The 19,727-nt window shown below is 37.4% G+C and overlaps 1 protein-coding gene across 4 annotated transcripts; it reads right to left on the bottom strand.

Moving 5' to 3' along the window:
* Positions 1-4,069: 4,069 nt before the first annotated feature.
* LOC104608083 (pentatricopeptide repeat-containing protein ELI1, chloroplastic-like) lies at positions 4,070-19,164 on the bottom strand. Of its 4 annotated transcripts, none has more exons than XM_010273952.3 (3): positions 15,937-19,164; positions 15,771-15,847; positions 4,070-4,779 (listed from the first exon to the last, which is right to left on the bottom strand). In XM_010273952.3, the coding sequence occupies exon 1, from the start codon at positions 18,956-18,958 to the stop codon at positions 16,118-16,120; it is 2,841 nt and encodes a 946-aa protein (XP_010272254.1). In that variant the 5' UTR covers positions 18,959-19,164; the 3' UTR covers positions 4,070-4,779; positions 15,771-15,847; positions 15,937-16,117. The 4 variants fall into 4 exon arrangements, with proteins under 4 accessions (XP_010272254.1, XP_010272255.1, XP_088748249.1 ...); XM_010273953.3 differs by having other exon boundaries at positions 4,070-4,737; XM_088892123.1 differs by having other exon boundaries at positions 4,070-15,847; positions 15,937-18,805; positions 18,897-19,164.
* Between the last annotated feature and the right edge of the window lie 563 nt (positions 19,165-19,727).

Here is a 19,727-nt window from a genome sequence, read left to right as displayed (position 1 = left end):
CTCCTTGTTTTATCCAGGATGCCCATAAGTCTCATGCCTGGAAGGAGGCAATGGATGATGAATTTCATGCTCTTGAAAGTAATCACACTTGGGATCTCACTTCCTTACCCCTGGCAAGCAAGCATTAAGGTGTAGATGGGTTTATACTATGAAACATCATCCCAATGGTAGTGTTGAAAGATATAAAGCTCATTTAGTGGCCAAGAGGTACACTTAGATTTATGGAGTGGATTATACCGAGACTTTTTCTCCTAATGCAAAAATAAGTTCCTTGCATGTGATTTTTTCCTTGCAGATTATTTTGATTGGCCTATTCTCCAACTTGATATCAATAATGCCTTTATGGTGATCTTGATGAGGAAGTTTATATGGAGCAACCTCTTGGATATATTGCTTAAGGGAAGGTTGAGAGGGTGTGCAGGTTGAGGAAGGCCAATTTATGGCATAAAACAATTACCTCAATCTTGGTTTGGTAGGCTTAGCAATGCAGTACAAGTTTGCATCAATGTAGTGTTGATCACTCAATTTTCAGGAGGGACACCTCAACTAGTAAGATTATTCTTGTAGTGTATGTCAATGATATCATTATTACAGAGAGTGACATCAAAGGAATTGAAGATTTAAAACTTTTTCTACAACACTAGTTTCAAACAAAAGACTTGGGACAATTTAAATACTGCTTGGGGATTGAAGTGGTGAGGTTTAAACATGGAATTTCTCTCTCACAACGGAAACATGTTCTTGATTTATTGGAGGAAACTGGGTTGTTAGGGACAAAACCAGTTGAGACCCCTATTGAGTTGATCACTAAGATGACAAAAAGTGAGGGGAATTGTTGGAAGACCCAAGTAGATACTAGAGATTGATAGGAAAACTTTATCTTACTATTGCTAGACCAGATATCCCCTTGAAGTGTAGGAGTACTCCACCAGCTTATGCAAAACCTAAGAACTAGTGATTGGGACGGTGTAATGAGAGTGCTACGTTATTTGAGGAGTGCCCTAGGTAAGGGGGTTGGTGTACAAAAAGGGGGGTGAACTGGCATTAGAAGGGTACTCTAGTACTAATTGGGTAGGATCAGTAACAGATAAGAGGTCCATCACAGGATATTGCACTTTTCTTGTTGGAAATTTGATCACATGGAAAAGTAAAAAAAAAAAAAAAAAAAAAAAAAAACAATGTTGTGGCTAAAAGCAATGTGAAGTAGAATATAGAGAGATGGCTCACACTACATGTGAACTCGTTTGGCTGAAATAATTGCTATAGGAAGTTGGGGTGAATGTTCCTAAACTTATAAGGTTATTCTATGATAACCAAGCTACTGTTCACATCTCTTCTAATCTAGTGTTTCATGAAAGAAAGAAACACATATAGGTAGACTATCATTTTGTGAGAGAGAAAGTCATTAGTGAGGAGTTTATCATACCATATGTGAGATCAAAGAACCAACTAGTAGACCTTTTCACTAAAGGGTTAAGTCGCATGCAAATGAGTTATATTTGTGACATGTTGGATCTTTATGACATCCATGCTTCAACTTGAGGGGGTGTGTTAAAAGAATGGGTTATATTTATTTGTTGACAACTAGTTAGGTGGCAGGACATATAGATCTTTTATTGTTTCTTTCTTGTGTTTTTGTGTCATTTCTAAGTAGGGGTATATTTATAATTTGTTCTTACACATAATAAAAGAATGGGTCAACTGTCTGAGAAAAATATATACAAAAGTCTTAAACAACTGAATCCTCCTCTTATTCTTCTCCCTTCTCTCTTTGTTTCTCTTCTCTTCTCATCTAATTTTTCTTCTCCTACTCCATCTCTTAGTTTTTATTGTTTTAGTGGTTGATTTCATATATTAAACAATACTTTTTTTTATTGATATTGGAAATGAAAACGGAAATTTTAAAATTTGCCCAAAAATGAAATTATTATCCTATTTGGTGGTAGGTCAACAGTTTAACCTTTCAAATCAAATTTTTGAAAAGATAAAACACAAGAAAATGAAAAAATAAAGAAATTTACTAATATTTTATATTAGTTATATTAAATAAAAATTAAGTGTGATAAACAATAATTGTTTTTATTGACGATGAAAATGACCCAAAAATTAAATTGTTCTTTTATTTGGTAAGGGTAAATAACTTAATCTTTTGGAACAAATATGTCAACCCTTGATATTATAGTTAAATAATAAAAATGATAAAAAACACAAAAGAGTAGGAAAAATGCAAAAAAAATTGTAGAAAACATTTGGGATATATCTAATATTATATGTTAATCAAAACTAAGCCAAAGTATGATGAAAACATTTTAAAGAAAAAAGTATTTTAACTTGTTCTCATCTCTAATATTTTAATAATGATAACATTTTAGTAATCATATTAAAGAAAAAAGTATGATGAAAAAGAATTGTTTTAATTGATAATAGTAATGAAATACAAAATTCAAAACTAAGCCAAAATTGAAGTTGTTCTCATGTTTGATGGTAGTTCAATAGTTTAACCCTTTAAATGCAAATGTGTTAACTTTTGATGTCATAATTAAATAATAAAAAATAAAAGAAGATAAAATGCAGAAAATTTACAAAAATGAGTAAAATTTGTAGAAACCATTTGGGAACATCTTCATTATATTAAACAAGAATAAATGTGATAAATAAAAATTATTTGTATACACAAATATAAAAAAATGCTGAAATTTTAAAGATATATTATTACTATCATTATTAGTGCCTAAAATTGCCACATGCAGAACACACACATACTAGTTCATATTAAACGAATAAGAGAAAGATATGAAATTACAGAAAATTTTCAGAAATTTTAAAAATTAAAAAAAATGCGGAAAATAAACTGAATTCTGTAATTCGTAAAATTTGCGGAAGAAATAAATTTCTACTCTTTAGTTTTTAAGAATAATATTGGATGCTTTATGATTATGTTGAAAACAACATCAAATCTGTAAAAACCCCAAACATTCATCTATAACAATGAATTTGGATATAAACCGCTTGTTCAAGGCATTGAAGATAAAATGCTCCTTCAACGGCACTTTCCACAAAGGGCGTCAATTGTTACCATCCTTCATTAAGAGAAATTTGAGAGAAACATATAAAAGTTAGGTTTTAAAAAAACTAAAGTGGTGTTTGGAACCAATTCCATATTCTCATTTCCCAAAAAATGGCAATACATCAGCACCATGTTAGAAAATGCTGAAAACAACCACGCCTTGAAATTGGGAAGGCATGGTCTGAGAAAACACCTAATATCGTTGTTGCTAATAACGGTTAGCTGATGGTGGCACCGAAAAACATTGGCAGCAATGGAACCAAACAAATTTTTTTTTTTTTTTTTTTTTTTTTTTAGAAAGTGGCACGCCATTGCATCATAGCAATGGAGAAATGGCATTTTCTCCAAACAAAGTTCAAGGCCCCAAGTGTTATGACCCCCAAGTACAAGGTGGGTGTCTAAATTACCCTAATAAGAACGTTGCAGAGTTTTAACTTTTTAGCTTAAAAGAAAATTGGTAAAACAACAAATGCAATTTTGTCATGTACATGCACATATAGCAGCTTGAAAGACCGTACATTTGAAAATCATCATCGTCATCTAAGCCTTGTCCTGTTCTATTCTCTGTTTGGTGCCAATGTAGACAATTAAATTTTCATGGGCCCCTAAATGGGCCTTATCCCATAAATTCAAATTCGTTCGTGGGCCTTAGTATGGGTCCTTCTATTTGAACCATGCCCATACTCTCAAATATGTGCATAGGCCTTAACAGTTGGGCTTTACTTTTGTATCTGTTAGCATAATGAAATAGTCCATGTGAGACCCACTATGAAGTTAAGTTCAAATTCAAATTCAAATGTGAATTACAAATTTTATTGATTTATGAAAAAAAATCCAACTAGAACCCATTTTAGGTCCTAAAGATGGAAATCTAGTCAATAATTAAATAGAGAATAATTGATTAAAAATCATTCTCTATAAATGGTAAATTACCATTCCTATTCTTCATGAAAAGTAACTAGAATCAATCAAATCTCTAGTCAATGAAGGCACATCTTCTCATAGATGGAAATTTGTCCATGATTGAAGAGAAAATAATGGATGATAAATTATTCTCTCCAAAAATGACAATAATTACAATCTTTTTTTTTTATCAATACAATAATTACAACCTTTCATTCTCTAAAAAGGATTAATGAGAATTAATTAAATCCTTAATCAAGAAGACTAAGAGATGATACCAAGAAATCTATAAATAAGGATTCCCATCAAGAGGGAGGGGACTTTTGGGTCAAAGAGAAAAACTAAGAAGGCTCTTAAGGAGAAGAAAGCACATACACCATCTTCTTGAGAGCAAAGCAACAAATTCTTGAAATCTTAAAGAACCCTTCTCTTGATCAAGCTTTCAAAATCCAATTGAAGGAAGCAATCTCCATCGCTGTTTGAAGTATGGGAGCACGTCATCTGACCCTCGGCTTCAACACAAATCCTAATCTTCTAATTGCAAGAAATACATCATCAAATTACTTGGATCATTTCTAATTACTTCCACACAAGTCTTTTTTGGTCTGTCCCTAGCTCTTTTAGTCCCTTCAACTTGCAACCGATCACTTTTTCTAACAAATTCTGTAGACGGTCTTCTATGCAGTGATCAAACCATCTCAATCTACTTTCTCTCATTTGAACCTTTTCAGACTAAAGCTGGAAAGATAGGGTATTTCTCTTTTGATCTATTTAGCAATCGTCTTATTACTTTTCTGTTCTCAATTCAACTATATCCAACTCGTAAACAAATAAAGATGCATTAAAGATAAGCACAACTAATTTATAGAAGTAATATATCTTATTAAGGTCCAATTTGTCTAGCTTTAGAATGAAACAAATAACGACCTCTTCATGCCAGATTTATCTATTTTGAATACCTATCAATGAAAGAAGGTTATTGCTTAAACAAAAACTAATAAATTGTTATACCATTAAATTAATGAAATGCTTCAGAAATCAAATGCCATAGAAAATGCACCTTTCACTACACAGAACAGGCATGTTTCATGCATAAAGAAGGTGACATGCTTTGTTATGTTTGTATAGCCAACCTTGTACTGCTGTAGTCATGTCCTTTCATCTCATAAACATCGTGATAATGGTATTTCCTTTTTATGATTAGCAATGTAGTTTTCTCCTTTTACTACATTAATAAAACCAGTGAGTTACTCTAATCTTATCGTCCACTAAATAGCTATTCTTGTGCATCTCCACAAAATCTTTCCTTGCTTAAACAAGGAGAAAAAGAGGTTCTAAATAGAGTCTATATCCTCTAGTGTACACCCAGCACGAAAAATGGCAAAAAGGTTTTCAAACACTGTTCATAAAAGACCCAACCAAATTTCCATACCTAAAAATGTCATGCCAAAGGAGACCAAGAACTACACATAAGAAGAAGAAACAAAAGTTTAGAAAAGAGCAAGAAACCTGCCCAAGGTGATCAATAATCCATAGTCTTTCATCCACCCCATTAAAAGCTAAGAAGACACCCTCAAGAGATTCAAGAAGCATGGTGACTTCCAACATCTCACGATCCCCAAGAATTCTCATCTCTTAAGTCCAGGTCTCTTGCCAACAAAACATGTTCCAACACCCTACCAATATGATCTGACACCGCACATCTCATACATGGTGGGTCCCAATCTCAAGGTGAGATGTGCGGTGTCAGATTACGTTGGTAGGGTGTTGGAATATGTTTTGTTGGCAGGAGACCCCAACTCATCATCTCTCCTATATCCAAAATCCCAAGAAAAGAAATTGCATGAGAAAGAAACAAAGGAGATTGGATATTTTTTGTAGGATGACAATGAGTTTAACCTAAGAACCTATGCTTCAATTACGACTCTCCCCAGCAAAGATCTTCCCCCAAATCTGACAAGTTCTCCTTTACTCAGATCTATTTAATGAATTTGTGAATTATAACAACAGATTGAATTGCTTTTGCAAAAGAGATATCCATCTAGGTGACAAAAATACACAGCAGGTACTTTATTGTAAGGTTATCTATTATTTGAGGGGTGCATCTTACTAATATGTGGATTAATAAAACCTATTATATACTTACCACAAAAAATACAACCTATAATATACTACATATATTACTTATGTTAAATTTCATATGGACATGGCATTGAACAGAAAAGAATGAAGAAACGGGATTAATGTAGCCAACCACATATAATTGGGATAAGGCTTAGATGATGATGTTAGTTATGGTTAAGAATGTGTTGGCCTCTTTTAACCAGATATTTTCTGCCCATGTATCCCATCTTGGCCAAGATGGCAGCAACGATTGAAAGAAGGATGAGAGATTTCTATGGCATAGCTGGAAAGAAGAGAAGAAATTCATCTAGTCATCTAGTGAATTGGGAATTGATGTTTAGACACAAAAGAACTGGGAGATTGGGAATTAGAAGACTGAAGGAGTTGAACATTGACCTATTAGGGGAGTGGTATTTCAGGTTTGAGGAGAAGAGTGGAGGATTGTAGAGGAGAGATATTCAAGCTAAATATAGATCTAGAAATATGGGTTGGGAACCAGGACAAGCCAATAAATTATATGGTTGTTCAGTGTAAGGCATAGAGAAAATCCATAATTACTTATTCAAACAAATCAAATTTGAAGTGCGGAAAGGGTAATGGGACTAGAGTAAGGTGCCAACTGCCAACCAGCTGATTGGTAAGGTCCCCTGCAGGTTGTAGTGAAGACTTGGGATCAAATCCCACCTGCACCTGGGTTGGGGGATGGGCTACCCCCTGTTGTGTAGCCCTTCGGAAGACGTATAAAAAAAAAAAAGGTAATGGGACTAGAGTCAAATTGGGAAATATGCTGGTGTGGAGATAGTCCTCTAAGAGAAGTGTTCCCAACCTTGTTTAAGAGAGCCATTGATAGGGAAGCTACAGTGGCTAATTACCTGCAGGTCATTAATCATTAATGATGGGTGTGTTCGGAAGTTTGGAAGGCCTCTTAATGATTGGGAAATGGAGCAAGTGCTGGAACTGTTGCAAAAATTATACAACATGCAGTGCACTCAAATCCTAACAAAGATGATAGAAGGGTGTGGTCTGAGGAGAACAAGAAAATATGGGGTTCCCAACTAATAGTGTGGTGTAAGGATATACCTTCCAAGGTAGTTTTTCTTGTATGGGCTGCTTAGATAAGATCCTTACTAAAGACAACCTGTTGAAGAGAGCTCTGGTGACTCCTCACATCAATGGACCTCCTACTGATAGTCTGATTCTTTGCAGGTTCACCTATGAAATCTGGAGCAAAGTTTTCAAGCTTTTTCCCGTTAGAGGTTGCTGTCCTGCTTTAGTAGAAATGCTCTTGAAGGTCTGGCTGCAAGAGCTAGGAAAGATCATTTGGCAAATGATTCCTGGAGTTGTAGCAGGAGAGAAATGTGAGGGAGTTCAAGAATATTGCTAACTCAACTGGGATGTTTGGCACAAAATATGGGGCAAATTGATTTCTTGGATATCTGTAAACAAATGTTTTAAGAGCAAAGATTCTAGTTCTTTGTTTGTTTAGAACCCTTTTGTTAGCACCGAAGGTTAGTGGTATAGCTGTATAGGCATTCTTTTTGCATGTTCTGATATAAACTCCCTGTGTACAGCCTCTAGTTGTAGAGGGGCCTTTCTTTGTTATAGTAATGAAGTATACTTTACCTCTTCTCCAAAAAAATGGTGATGATGAAGTTTAGCTTTAGAGTTTTATTGTTGAAATATAGATCTAGGAGTTTCTAGGAGGGATAAAGAAAAGACACAAGCAAGGGGCTCCTTTTTTTCTTGCCTATTAGGGCAATTACAGACACAGGTTAAACAGAATGAGAGCTCCATCTCTTTTTTGTGTGTGTCCTCCCAAATCTTTTACTAAAATATTATAGATTTCTTTATTTGCCAATAGTCTTCTTTTGACATGCAGCCCTTTCCAGTTAGACCAATATTGCGTAATGGCCCTTTCTGATATGCAATTGCAATAGTAAATACTTAGTGTGTGCAATGTTGTTTTTGAAGATTTAAATTAATTGATTTAAAATGCTGTCATAACTTGAATTCTATTGCCTAGACAATACCTAGGTAGGTGCCTAAATGGTCCATCGCCACCAGGAATTACTTACACTCTAAGCCTAAACATCCTTCTAAAACATTTTTAAGAAATTGTCTGAATCTCCCATTGCCACCGGGGTTGAAGGGGTTATGGGTATGGGGGACAGGCTACCCCCCATTGTGTAGCCCCATCAAGATATTAATGTTTACTCTCTCTATAGACTTCTGGATCCTTTGAGAATTTCATCCCTAAAAGAGTTTCCTAATCAAATGCACAACTCTAACCCCAGATAAATCCTCATCTACTTGCAAAGACCTAATGGTAACCCCACAGACCCAAAACTTAGACATAAATCCCCAATAGCATCAATTCCTTTTTAATTTTCTCTTAAAATTGTCTCCAGTCCAGCTTGGTTCATATAAGTGAACATACAACATTTTTGAATTTTATATCTCCTCTCTCAAGGCCAATAAATAAACACAGAAGGGCATCCAAGTTTTACAAGACATTCAAATGTTACCAATAGCTGACCTTTTTAACTTAAAAGAGATATAATCTGCAAATGAAGACACTTCAGATTGCTTCTGTTGTTAGGAATGTTATTAGGACTGTTATTGGGCCGTTAGTGGGCTGTTAGTGGGCCTGTTTTATGTGTTTCCTCTGTTAAGTTGTAATCAGGGGTATTATTGTAATATCCCCTCTTTATTTGAACACCCTAATATATATATGTCAAGTGGGATGCCACCCCTATTACTTTTTTGGCAATTCTTTCTCTCTTCTCTGCTCTCTTCTTCTCTTTTCCTTCTTTTCTATTCTAGATGGTATCAGAAAAGATCTGACTACAAGAGGAGCTTGAGTACATCTTTTCTCTCCTCTCTCGGGTTTCTTGGGAAAAGACTTGGCTACTCAAATCTGAGAAGGACCTAATCAGGTAAGGGTTTTCTGTGCTATTTTTTTCCCTTTTTGGTTGTGGGACCAAGAGGGTGATTGTTTGGGTGTTTAACTTGTATGTTGTATCCTGTGATGGATTGTTGAGTGTTTAGAGAGGTGTCTCTCAGTGTTCTGTATGATCTGAGATCCAGTCAGCTGTGCGTAAGCCTTGTTTTTGGATCTCTAATGTCCAGGCCTGTTGTTGTTTATTGTGCTGATTTGTTTATGGTGGAAGTGCCTTCTTTTTCTTAAAAGATTCAAAACTGTTGCAGTTTTTTTTCTGTGAAGTTCGGCTGTTGTGTTCTTCTTCACTGTTTGTTTTGACTTGGTAATGCTTGGAGGTTTCCTACACTGCTATTCATTTCTTGTGGAAGGTGCTCAGTGTAGAGTGTTTGATACCATTAATATGAGAAAGAAAAAAGGAAAAAAAAAAAACACAGACCTGGTCACTCCCTTGTTGGTGCTGTTATTTGTTTGTTTGGTTTAATGTATTTGTGGGATTGTTACTTGCTGCACTTGAACAATGATGACTGATGATTCAGCCATGTCTGAAGTCACTAGAGGTCAGAATATGGTCAGCCCAGGGGCTGAGAACTGGGGTTTCCCTGTTGCTATTACAGTCCTTGATGGACTGAACTATATGGAGTGGTCCAAAAGTGTTAAGTTGTATGTTGGGTCTAGAGAAAAGCTTGGATACTTGTCCAGTGACATTCCTCAACCCAAAGAGGTTGTTGCAGACCATGATAAGTGGATTCAAAAGGATTATTTGATCATGTCTTGGCTTGTTACTTCTATTCATCAAAGTCTGAGAGAAAGAACTTTATGTGGGCTAAAACCACAAAGGAGATTTGGGACCAGGTTAAGGCTACTTTTTTTGAGTATTGGCACTATGCTCGTATTTATCAACTACAGGCTGAGTCCTCCAATTGTAAATAGGGGAGAAGAGTCTGTCAGGTTACTATTCATCTCCTACCTCCATGTGGAGGGAACTTGATCATAATCAAAGTGTTGACTAGAAGAATGAATCAGATGCAAGAGTACAAAAGGCTTGTGAATCAGCAGTGAGTTTTTGCCTTCTTAGCAACTCTTAATCCTAGTTATGAGCCCATTCGGATTCCGATTTTAGAGAGCAAGGAACTCCCATCACTTCAAGAAGTGTACTCTTTGGTTCAGTCTGAAAAGAGTAGGAGGATAGCCATGACTCCTCCAATGGGAGAGCAGCAAGTAGCACTCTTTGCCAAATGCCAAGGAAGGTAATGTAGATAAGAAGGATGGTACAGGGATGAAGAAGACTGTGAGGAAGTTGATAAAAATAAGTTCAGATGTACTCACTATGGTAGACACAAAGACATTAAAGATACATGTTGAGATCTTGTTGTGAAGCCGAAGAATTTTCAGTCCTTCCAGAAGAAGCAACCACATATTCTGGAAGAATTCTAGCTCGGATAATGTTGTTTCTGGTGGTTCATTTCAAGAGGGTGCTACAGGTTCTAACCCTAAGGAGGGATTACTGAATACCTTATGTGGTCAGCTGCAAGAATATGGTGGGACTCTCCGTCAACTTGAGGAGACATCTATCACTCCTACCTCACATGTGTCCACTTCAGGCAACCAGGCCCCTGCATTTCATGTGTCTACTTCATCTTCCAACCTTGGATAATTGATTCTAGGGCAACCAACCATATGACTGATAAGCCAAATTTGTTTTCAAAATATCATTTACTTTTTGATAGAGACAAAGTTAGGCTAGCTGATGACTCACACACCACCATAGCTGGCCAAGGTGCAGTGCCCTTACATAATGGGGTTCTTCATTCAGTTTATCATGTTCCCAGATTTCCTACCAATCTTTTGTCAATTAGTTGCATTATCAAATCCTTGAATTGCAATGTAACATTTTCTTTGATTTCTGTGTTTTCCATGATTTGACTTCTGGGAGAACCATTGGTAAGGGTCGTGTGGTTGATGTCTCTACATTCTGGATGATGTTGCAGCTCCGAAGTCGAGTAATACAACAAGTTTTGTGAGTCAGTTGTGAAACACACTTGCAACAATCTGAATAAAGAAAAGAAAAACAAAAGAGAAGATGAAGATGAAGAAGATGGGAGAGAGAAAAGTAAAGGAGGAAGAAGATGGAAGAAAGGGAAGAAGAAGAGAGTTCTAAAACCCCTCTTCAGCCCCCAATGATAAAGACAATTACATGAGTGCCCTTAGTAGGGCGTCCATCACTAAAGACAAAAATAAAAAACAATAAGAAAAGAAAAAACAGGCCCATAACTAAGGCCTACTACCTACTAACACAAGTTATAAACATAACTTAAAGAAAAATAAACTAAGGCCCATTCAGCCCATTCTCACTACACTCCCCCTCAAGCCGAGTATAATGTCAATCATGCCTCTGCTTGGGTTCTGGTGGACCCCTCCCCCGGATGTGGTAAGTCTTTTTGACCCAAACTTTTATAGGCAACCGAAGAAGCGGGGTAGAATAATGTGGAGAGCTACAAGAGCAGTTGTTCTTTGGTCAATTTGGGAAGAAGGAAAACAATAGGATCTTTAAGAATACTAAAAGATCCAAGGAGGAAATTGTAGAAGGAATAACTTTTAAGGTTATTCACTGGTTGAAAACAAGTGAGTTGTTTAAGGACTTTTCAACTGATGACATTTACAGAAGATGGGGTGAGGTGGCAAGTACTACATCCCCAAAGCCTGTGGTGCAGGAAATGTGGGCCCCACCAACTTTCCAAAACACAAAATTGAAATTTGATGGCAGCTCTATAGGTAATCCGGGCCCGTCAAGTATAGGGGGAGTATTTAAAGATGGGCAAGGCAGAATTATTGCCATGAATTCGGGGCCAATAGGAAGAGATTCATTAAGAGTAGAGGTGATGGCTTTACTTCAAGGCGTAAGATATGCCAAACATTTGGGACTACATCAAATGGAGATTGAAGGGGACTCTAGGCTATTAAGTCAGGTTGTTTGGGAGCATGGAAATATAGACAGGTGACAAGGGAAATAATGAATATAATGAGGGAGATTGGTGTCTGCTTTAAGTGGACAAGAAGGTCAACTAATGGGCTAGCGGATATCTTAGCAAAACAAGGGACGGTAAGGGAGAACATGTTTTGGGTAGTGTTATAATGAGTATGTAACTTGGGTCAAGTTCTTCTTAGGAGTGAACAGATGTACCTTATCATAGTTTTAATTTTAATGAAGTTACTGTTTCCAATAAAAAAAAAATGTTGAAGCTTTGCCTTTGGAACTCCCTTAATTAGAAAATCCATTAGCTGCTCTTCTGATGCAATGAAAGGAATGCACACCTCTCCTGAAGCCACTCTTTCCCATATAAAGTGTCTGTCTACCTCAATGTGCTTAGTTTTATCGTGTTGAACCAGGTTGTGAGCAAGGTTAATAGTAGCCTGGTTATCACAATATAGCATCAATGACTTGTCACATGAAACGCCCATCTCATCAAGGAGAGATCTATGCCATAACAACTCAGAAACCCCATGGGCCATAGCCCTATATTCTGCTTCAGCTAAAGATCTAACAACCATTGATTGCTTTTTTACTCCTCCAGGAAACAATATTCCCAGCTACCATAGCACAATAGTCTAATGTGGACCACACATCTCTCCATATCATCCTTTTCTACTAACATATACCATATGCTCCCACCTTCTCAACAAATAATTGATGGATGTGCCTTTGAAGTTCCAAAGTCAACACCCAATGTGTTGTCTTTATCTTGATGAGTTCTATCAGTAAAGTGTTGTACATCAGTTATTCATTATTTTTTCATAAGAAATTCTTAAATCTTTTTCACCCAATATGCACTGAAGTGTTGCATCCCTTATACCTTTCCATAATACCTTCACCCTTCTTGATTGTGTGGTAAAAGGGATAACAGAACAAGTCTAAAATGGATGTTGGGGTTCCCTACAACAATCTTCTTTTCTTCATAAGTGAATAATGATTATGTTAATATGAAAGGAAGTGTAAATTCACCCTAAGAGGAAGCACAAGATGTTACCTCCCCTTAGAGGTGAGAGCATAAACAAAACTTAACAGAATACAATCATAAAGTGTCAGAAAATAACTCAACCCTTGAGACCCCTTGTTTTGCCAAAGAATCTGCCATGGCATTTGCTGATCTGCTGACCCACTGATAGGTGACTGACATAATCCTTGTGAACCAATTAACTTTCTTAAAAAGATCCCTGTAGACCCATAGTACTGTTATTGGACTCAACAACCAACCCACTACCACCTTAGAATCTCCCTCAACTATCAGATTTTCCACTCATAGTTGGTTTGCGGCAGCATGTATTCCTTGTACCACAGCATAGTTTTCAAGGTGCCAAGGCGAGGCTAAGCAACAAGGGGGGTGCCTCATCGCTTAGTCGCCTAGGCAATGGATTTTTTCAAGTAAAATTATGTATCCTAGGGTAGTTCCCCAGGTTCCATAATCATATTTCCTTAATAATTATCCATAATTTTTATGAGAAAAGTATAAACTTCATGTTAAAGAAGAATCAACATATTCCAACATATTCATGAGAAAAAAAGAAGAAAAGAAATTTCAAAAAATATAAGGGTTGAACCCCTATTTCTGTTATAGGAAAAGAAGAAAGGAAAAGGTGGAAGAAGAAAATTGGTATATAGTATAGACACAAAATTAGTAAATAAAAAGAAGTAAATGTGTTGGTTAGACAACATTTTAAGTTCTTCCTTACTTATTGGTTCAGGTTTTGAAGTCTTCCAGGGTTCAATACAGCATTTAGCAATGTTTGTGTTGATTAAGCCCTAACAAATAAGAAAATAATAAAAAGAAATAAGTATATAAAAACACAAAATGAATATTTTAGTTTAAAAATGTCTATTTTAAAATTATAACCTCAAAAAATTAAGAATATAAAAGTTTTGTCTAACACACTACAGAAAACTGCTTGGCGATTAGGCAAGGCGAGCCTCCAACGGTGCCTTGTCGCTAGACCTGTTCATGGGCCGGGTAGCCCGACGGCCCGGCCCGCACCCCGGCCGGGCTTGGTCATATAATTAGGCCCGCGGGCCTAACACAGTAAGCCCGACTGTGTTTCGGGTCGGGCTTGGGAATTGTCAAAAAAGCCCGGCCCGACTCAGTATTATATATTTTATAAAATATATAATATGTATTTTATATATTATATAAAATATTATAAATAATATAATATTTATAATTTAATATATATATATGTATTTTATTCTTTTCTTTATAATTTCAATCTCTCTCTATTCAGCCGCTTCAACATTAATAATACTTATAGTATAGGCTAAATTTCGGGCCCGGGCCCAGGCTCGGGCTTCGGGCTTTTTATGAGGGCCGGGCTCAGGCCCATGTTGTAGGCCCGATGGTCGGGTCGGGCTCGAGCTCGGGCCTTAGAAAAATTTGTTAATACACAGTAAAAGCCCGGCCTGAGCCCGACCTGGCCCGGCCCATGAACAGATCTACTTGTCGCCTAGGCGCCCGCCTTGACAACTATGCACTACAGCTAGTATCTCAGCCCTTGTTGAATCTCCAACTCCCACTGGTCCCAAGAATAGGGATAGGATGTTTCTATCCTTATCTCTTAAGATCCCTCCTATACCCGAAGGCCCTGGATTGCCTAGACTGCTGCCATCAGAGATTGGCTTCGATCAGCACAAGGCCCGTTCGAACACTGTTCGAACAGCCTTTACAACCTTGCATTGGAAATATCTCCATACCTCTGTACTTTATTTCATGGGGAGATATTCCCAATGCAAGGCTATAATGGCTGTTCGAATGGGCTTTGCACTGACTGAATTCGGTTTCTTGCCATCAAACTATCAAAGTTCAGCTCCACACCCTTAGTAAGAGGCTTCCACTCTATTTGTAGTCTTTTTTTTTTCTAGGGGGGGGGGAGGGGGACTATGGAGGGGGTTCCCTACACAATCCCAAACTGAAAGAAAACAAGTGATGTCCTTTGAGAAGTAAGAACACATAAGTAGCAGATGATCTACACTTTTACCATTTGTGAAACATAGGGTGCTCATATGTGGGAAAAGACACCAATTTTTCCTCTTTATTTGAAGCCTCTCACATGTGTTAACTTATAGATTGGCAGCTCCTAGTGGAAAACTTTAACTTTATGAGGGGTCAGGCCAACCCAAAGGGCTTTCCAAGGGAAATTGGCTGGTTGGAGGTGATCTTCAAACAAAATTTTAAGGTAAAAAAACTGAAAAGGATTCAACAGACAAAGACCCACACTCTTACATCTTCACCATTTAAGGAGAGTGTGGGTCTTTACCTCTTAATCTTCAGAACTCTTCATCCTCTACTTAGATCTAAATTCCAAGAGACGGATCCATTGGAGAATACATCCAAGTCCATGCAGTCCAATCAATTTTCAGGAAATTTCATACTCTACTCTCAAATTATGATCTGGGCAAATGCACTTGAAAAGTTCTAAGGATAACTTAGTTGACTGAGACAATGGATATTCAAAAATTTAACCATCTCCAATGCAATGAGATAGAATAAAAAACAGATAATCTTTTTTACACTACAAATTGAAAGACCATCCTATGGGACCATGTGAATAACAAAATGTCTGTTGTAGATTTAATAACAGAACAAGATGAAAAAAAGCTGTCAAAAACAGAAAACTTGACAAAACAGAGATAAAAAGACAAATAAATCAAATTGACTAGTAAAGTACAAGTACCAAGGACTGTTTCCTTACCAAAATTTGATTTGCTCTGTATTTTATTGTTTCCTGGTTGGTTCATAAAGCCTCTTTTACAAACGATGAAAATGTCACTACAAAAGCAGAAAAATGATGAAATGAAAAACAATAGATAAACAGATCAAACTGACTAGTAAATTAAAAGCAAGGACTGATTCCTTACCAAAATTTCTTTTGCTCTGTATTTAACTGACTTGATGATGAGTATCTTTCAGAAAAATTGAAAATGCCACTGTACACCATGGCAGGACATTTTTTCACTCGTAGTAGTAATTTATCCACATCCTCATTCTGCTTTCTTAGAGTGAGGTTCCTTCAAATCCCAAGATGCTTTAATTCAAAAATCACCAGTAATCTCCACAAGAACATGACCCATCTTGAAAATGGTGGAATCTACTCCAATCTCTGATCACAATCTCCCTCTGGGTTATCTTGGAGATGAATTTTGTAAATGTATGACAATCAACACAAATGCGAAGGTTCTTCATAACATGGATGGGAATTCCATTTGGGGTGTTCAAAAGGCCAAAAACAATAGCAAGTTTCTCACTGTGGTAGAGGAGTACATTCTCTTTTTGCTCCTCCTCCACATCATGAAGAACAAAGTTTGTATTAGGGACATAACCCATCCCCTTAAGGCGCTCATAGAACTCCTTCAGGGTTGAGTAAATATCATCAATCTGATCATGTGTCTTATCTCCAGTGACAAAAGAATGTAGCTTGTTCTTGATCTGAATCCAACTAATTCCTGGTTCCTTGGTGATTCCTCGATCCTTCATCAGTTGGCGAACTTCTTCAACTTCAGTCCACATGCCTAGTGATGCATAGATGTTTGATAATAAAATGTAGGTACTGGAATTCTGTGGCTCCAATTGAAAGAGCCTTTCAGCAACTTTCCGGCCAAGTTCAACATTTTGATGGATCTTACAGGCACCAAGGAGAGCTCCCCAAATTACAGAGTCCGGTTCTATGGGCATGCATTCAATAAATGCCTCAGCTTCATAAAGGCAACCAGCCCGACCAAGAAGATCAACCATGCAAGAATAGTGACATAGTGATGGCGTGAGACCATAATCTTGGCTCATGGAATTGAAGTAGTGCCATCCCTCATCAACCAATCCAGAATAGCTACAAGCACATAAGACCCCCAGAAAACTGACTTCATCGGGTACAAACCCTTCTGCCTTCATTAGTTCAAAGATTTCTATGGCTTTCCTAGTAAAGCCATTTTTTGCACAGCCACCTAGGACAGCATTCCATGTAACTAAATCACAGATAATCATCTCTTCAAACACTGAAAAACCATCAATACAACCACACTTGAGGTACATTGTTATTAGAGCATTGCCAACAAAGAGTTCTGCATCAAGCCCAAGTTTAAAAACCAAGGCATGGATCTGTTTGCCAAGTTTGGTTGTACTTAGATCCGCACAAGTACTGAGAAGGCTAGCCAATGTTGATGAGTTTGGTTTAGTTCCCTCGGACATCATGTCAATAAACAGCTCAAAAGCCATATCTCCTTGCCCAGCTTGTACATATGCTGATATGATGGCAGTCCAAGAAACGACATCCCTTGTGGGCATTCTGTCAAAAGTGCTGCGAGCTTCATCTAGCATGTAATTTTCAGCAAACCCTGTAATAAGAGAATTCCAAGATATGGTATCTCTAACTCTCATTTTATTGAAGATATGAGATACATCTTCCATGTTCTTGCACTTAGCATACATGGAGATTAATCCATTTCCTACATATGAGTTGAACTGGCTCCCTGTTTTAATGATGAGAGAGTGTATCTGTCTACCTATCTCAACAGCTCCAATCGTGGTGCAAGCAAAGAGAGCACTGGTGAAACTAGATTCACTTGGTACAGTTCCTGATCCATGAAGTTCAGATAACAGCTTCAGAGCTTCTTCACTTCGTCCATTCTGTGCAAACCCAGAAATCATGGCCGCCCATGAAGCACTATTCCGTGCAGGAATCCTTAGAAACATCTCCTTTGCTTCATCAAGCATCCCATTCTGGGCATATCCAGAAACCATAGCATTCCATGTAATGGTATTTGGGTTTGGAATCTCGTCAAATAGACGCCTTGCTTCATGGATTCTCCCATTCCGAGCATAAGCAGTCACCATCACCGTTCGGGAAGCAAGACTCTGGTCAGGCATCCTTTCATACAAAGCAATCGCATCTTCCAACCTCCCACACTGTGAAAAGGCTGCTAACATCGTAGTCCATGAAAATTCATTCTGTTCTGGCATCCATTCAAAAAAATTGGCTGCATAATCCAGTCTCCCATTTCTAGTATATGCATTCAGAATTGATGTACCCACAACCACGTCTCCCTCATAATTTGTCTTGATAGCAAGTGTCTGCAGACTCTGAATTAGTTTCAAATCATTCAAACCAATGGCTGCTGAAAGTACAGATACAAATATTGGCTGGTCGGGTCTCAATCCACCACGTTGCATGTTGAGGAAGATATCCCATGCTTCTCGATAATCATCAATGTGGACATACCCTGACATCATAACCATCCAAGACACCAAATTTCTCTCTTGCATTGAGTTAAAAAGTTCACGAGCTTCAATCATCCGACTGCAATGACAGTACCCAGTGATCATCGTGTTCCATGAAACTACATTCCTCTTGGGCATTTCATCAAAAAGACGTCTAGCGGACTCCACATCTTGATTGTGTATGTACCCGCTAATCATAGCATTCCAAGATATAATGTTACGCTCAGGCATTAAATCGAATAACTGCCGAGCTTCCTCAATCCTCCCATTCTTAGCGTAGCCGGTAACTGCAGCAGTCCAAGTCTTCACATTCTTCCCAGCGAATGCATCGAAGAGCACTCGCGCATCGTTGATTCTTCCATTGTTGAAGTAGCCGGTGATCATGCAATTCCAAGTGACAGCGTCCCTTTGGATCATCTCGTCGAATATTCGACGAGCTTCGTCGACACGCCCCAGTTGACCAAGCTCTTGAATCCTCGCGTTCCATCGAAACAGCTCGTTCTGTTTCTGAAATACCTGACGAATAGGAATAGCAGAAGTAGAAAAAGCGTCTATAGCGCAACAGAAACGCCGATTGACAGAATAACAAAGCAGCGAGTATCTACACCTGAATAAAAGGGGAGAATGACTGAATAAAAGCATCCGGACAAATGCACCGCCCACCGTCATTCTCCGGTGAAACCTCCATACGACAAACAGCAAATTATTCGCGTACAAATGCACCGCCCGCCATCACTTTTGGCGCGGGCCAGCCCGCAAATTTCTGGGTTTGAGTATTCAGGTCTGTCCCGCCCGCAAATGTTCCTGAATGACATTGATACCGGAAGGAATGAGCTTAGCTGACACGCAAAGGGCATTGCTAAAACCTCCCCGTCTTTATCACGTCAAAGGCCCAAATGCCTAAACAATCTCCAACTACAACGGACCCCACCACTTAAAATGTTTCCCACTAGGGGTGTCCATGGTTCGAGCAATTTTTGCAAATCGAACGGTTTTTCCATTTCTCCAAACTTAAATCGAACTGTACCACCGGTTAATTGGTCTATCAGTTTCGGTTTTTTACCTGTTTGGTTTTTTTGTTTTTCGATTTCTTATATTTATAATATATATTATATAAATATATGTATATATTATATTATAAATAATAAATGATGTATAATATATTATAAACATTATAAAAATATATAATATATAATATATTTATAAATATAATATATGCATATATTTATATACATAATAAATATATTTATATAATATATAGAAAATATATGACATATATTAAAAATATATAAAATATACATATAAATATATATACCAGTTGGTTCGATTAATTGTCGGTTTTTTGTAGGTTTTCCGAAAGTTAAGCCGATCCTTCGATTTTTCAAAAATACTAAACCAAAACCGAATCGATCAATTCAGCTAACCGCATTTTTCGGTT

The sequence above is a fragment of the Nelumbo nucifera genome, chromosome 7 (genome assembly GCF_055504915.1).
Source record: "Nelumbo nucifera cultivar China Antique chromosome 7, China Antique-T2T, whole genome shotgun sequence".
In the NCBI taxonomy this organism is placed as follows: domain Eukaryota; kingdom Viridiplantae; phylum Streptophyta; class Magnoliopsida; order Proteales; family Nelumbonaceae; genus Nelumbo; species Nelumbo nucifera.
The sequence above is the reverse complement of the archived record's forward strand: the minus strand, read 5'-3'. Positions and strand labels throughout refer to the sequence as shown.

Bases quoted from the DNA above. Each gene is read 5' to 3' on its own strand.
- LOC104608083 (XM_088892122.1), bottom strand. From the start codon at position 18,958: ATGACGGTGGGCGGTGCATTTGTCCGGATGCTTTTATTCAGTCATTCT.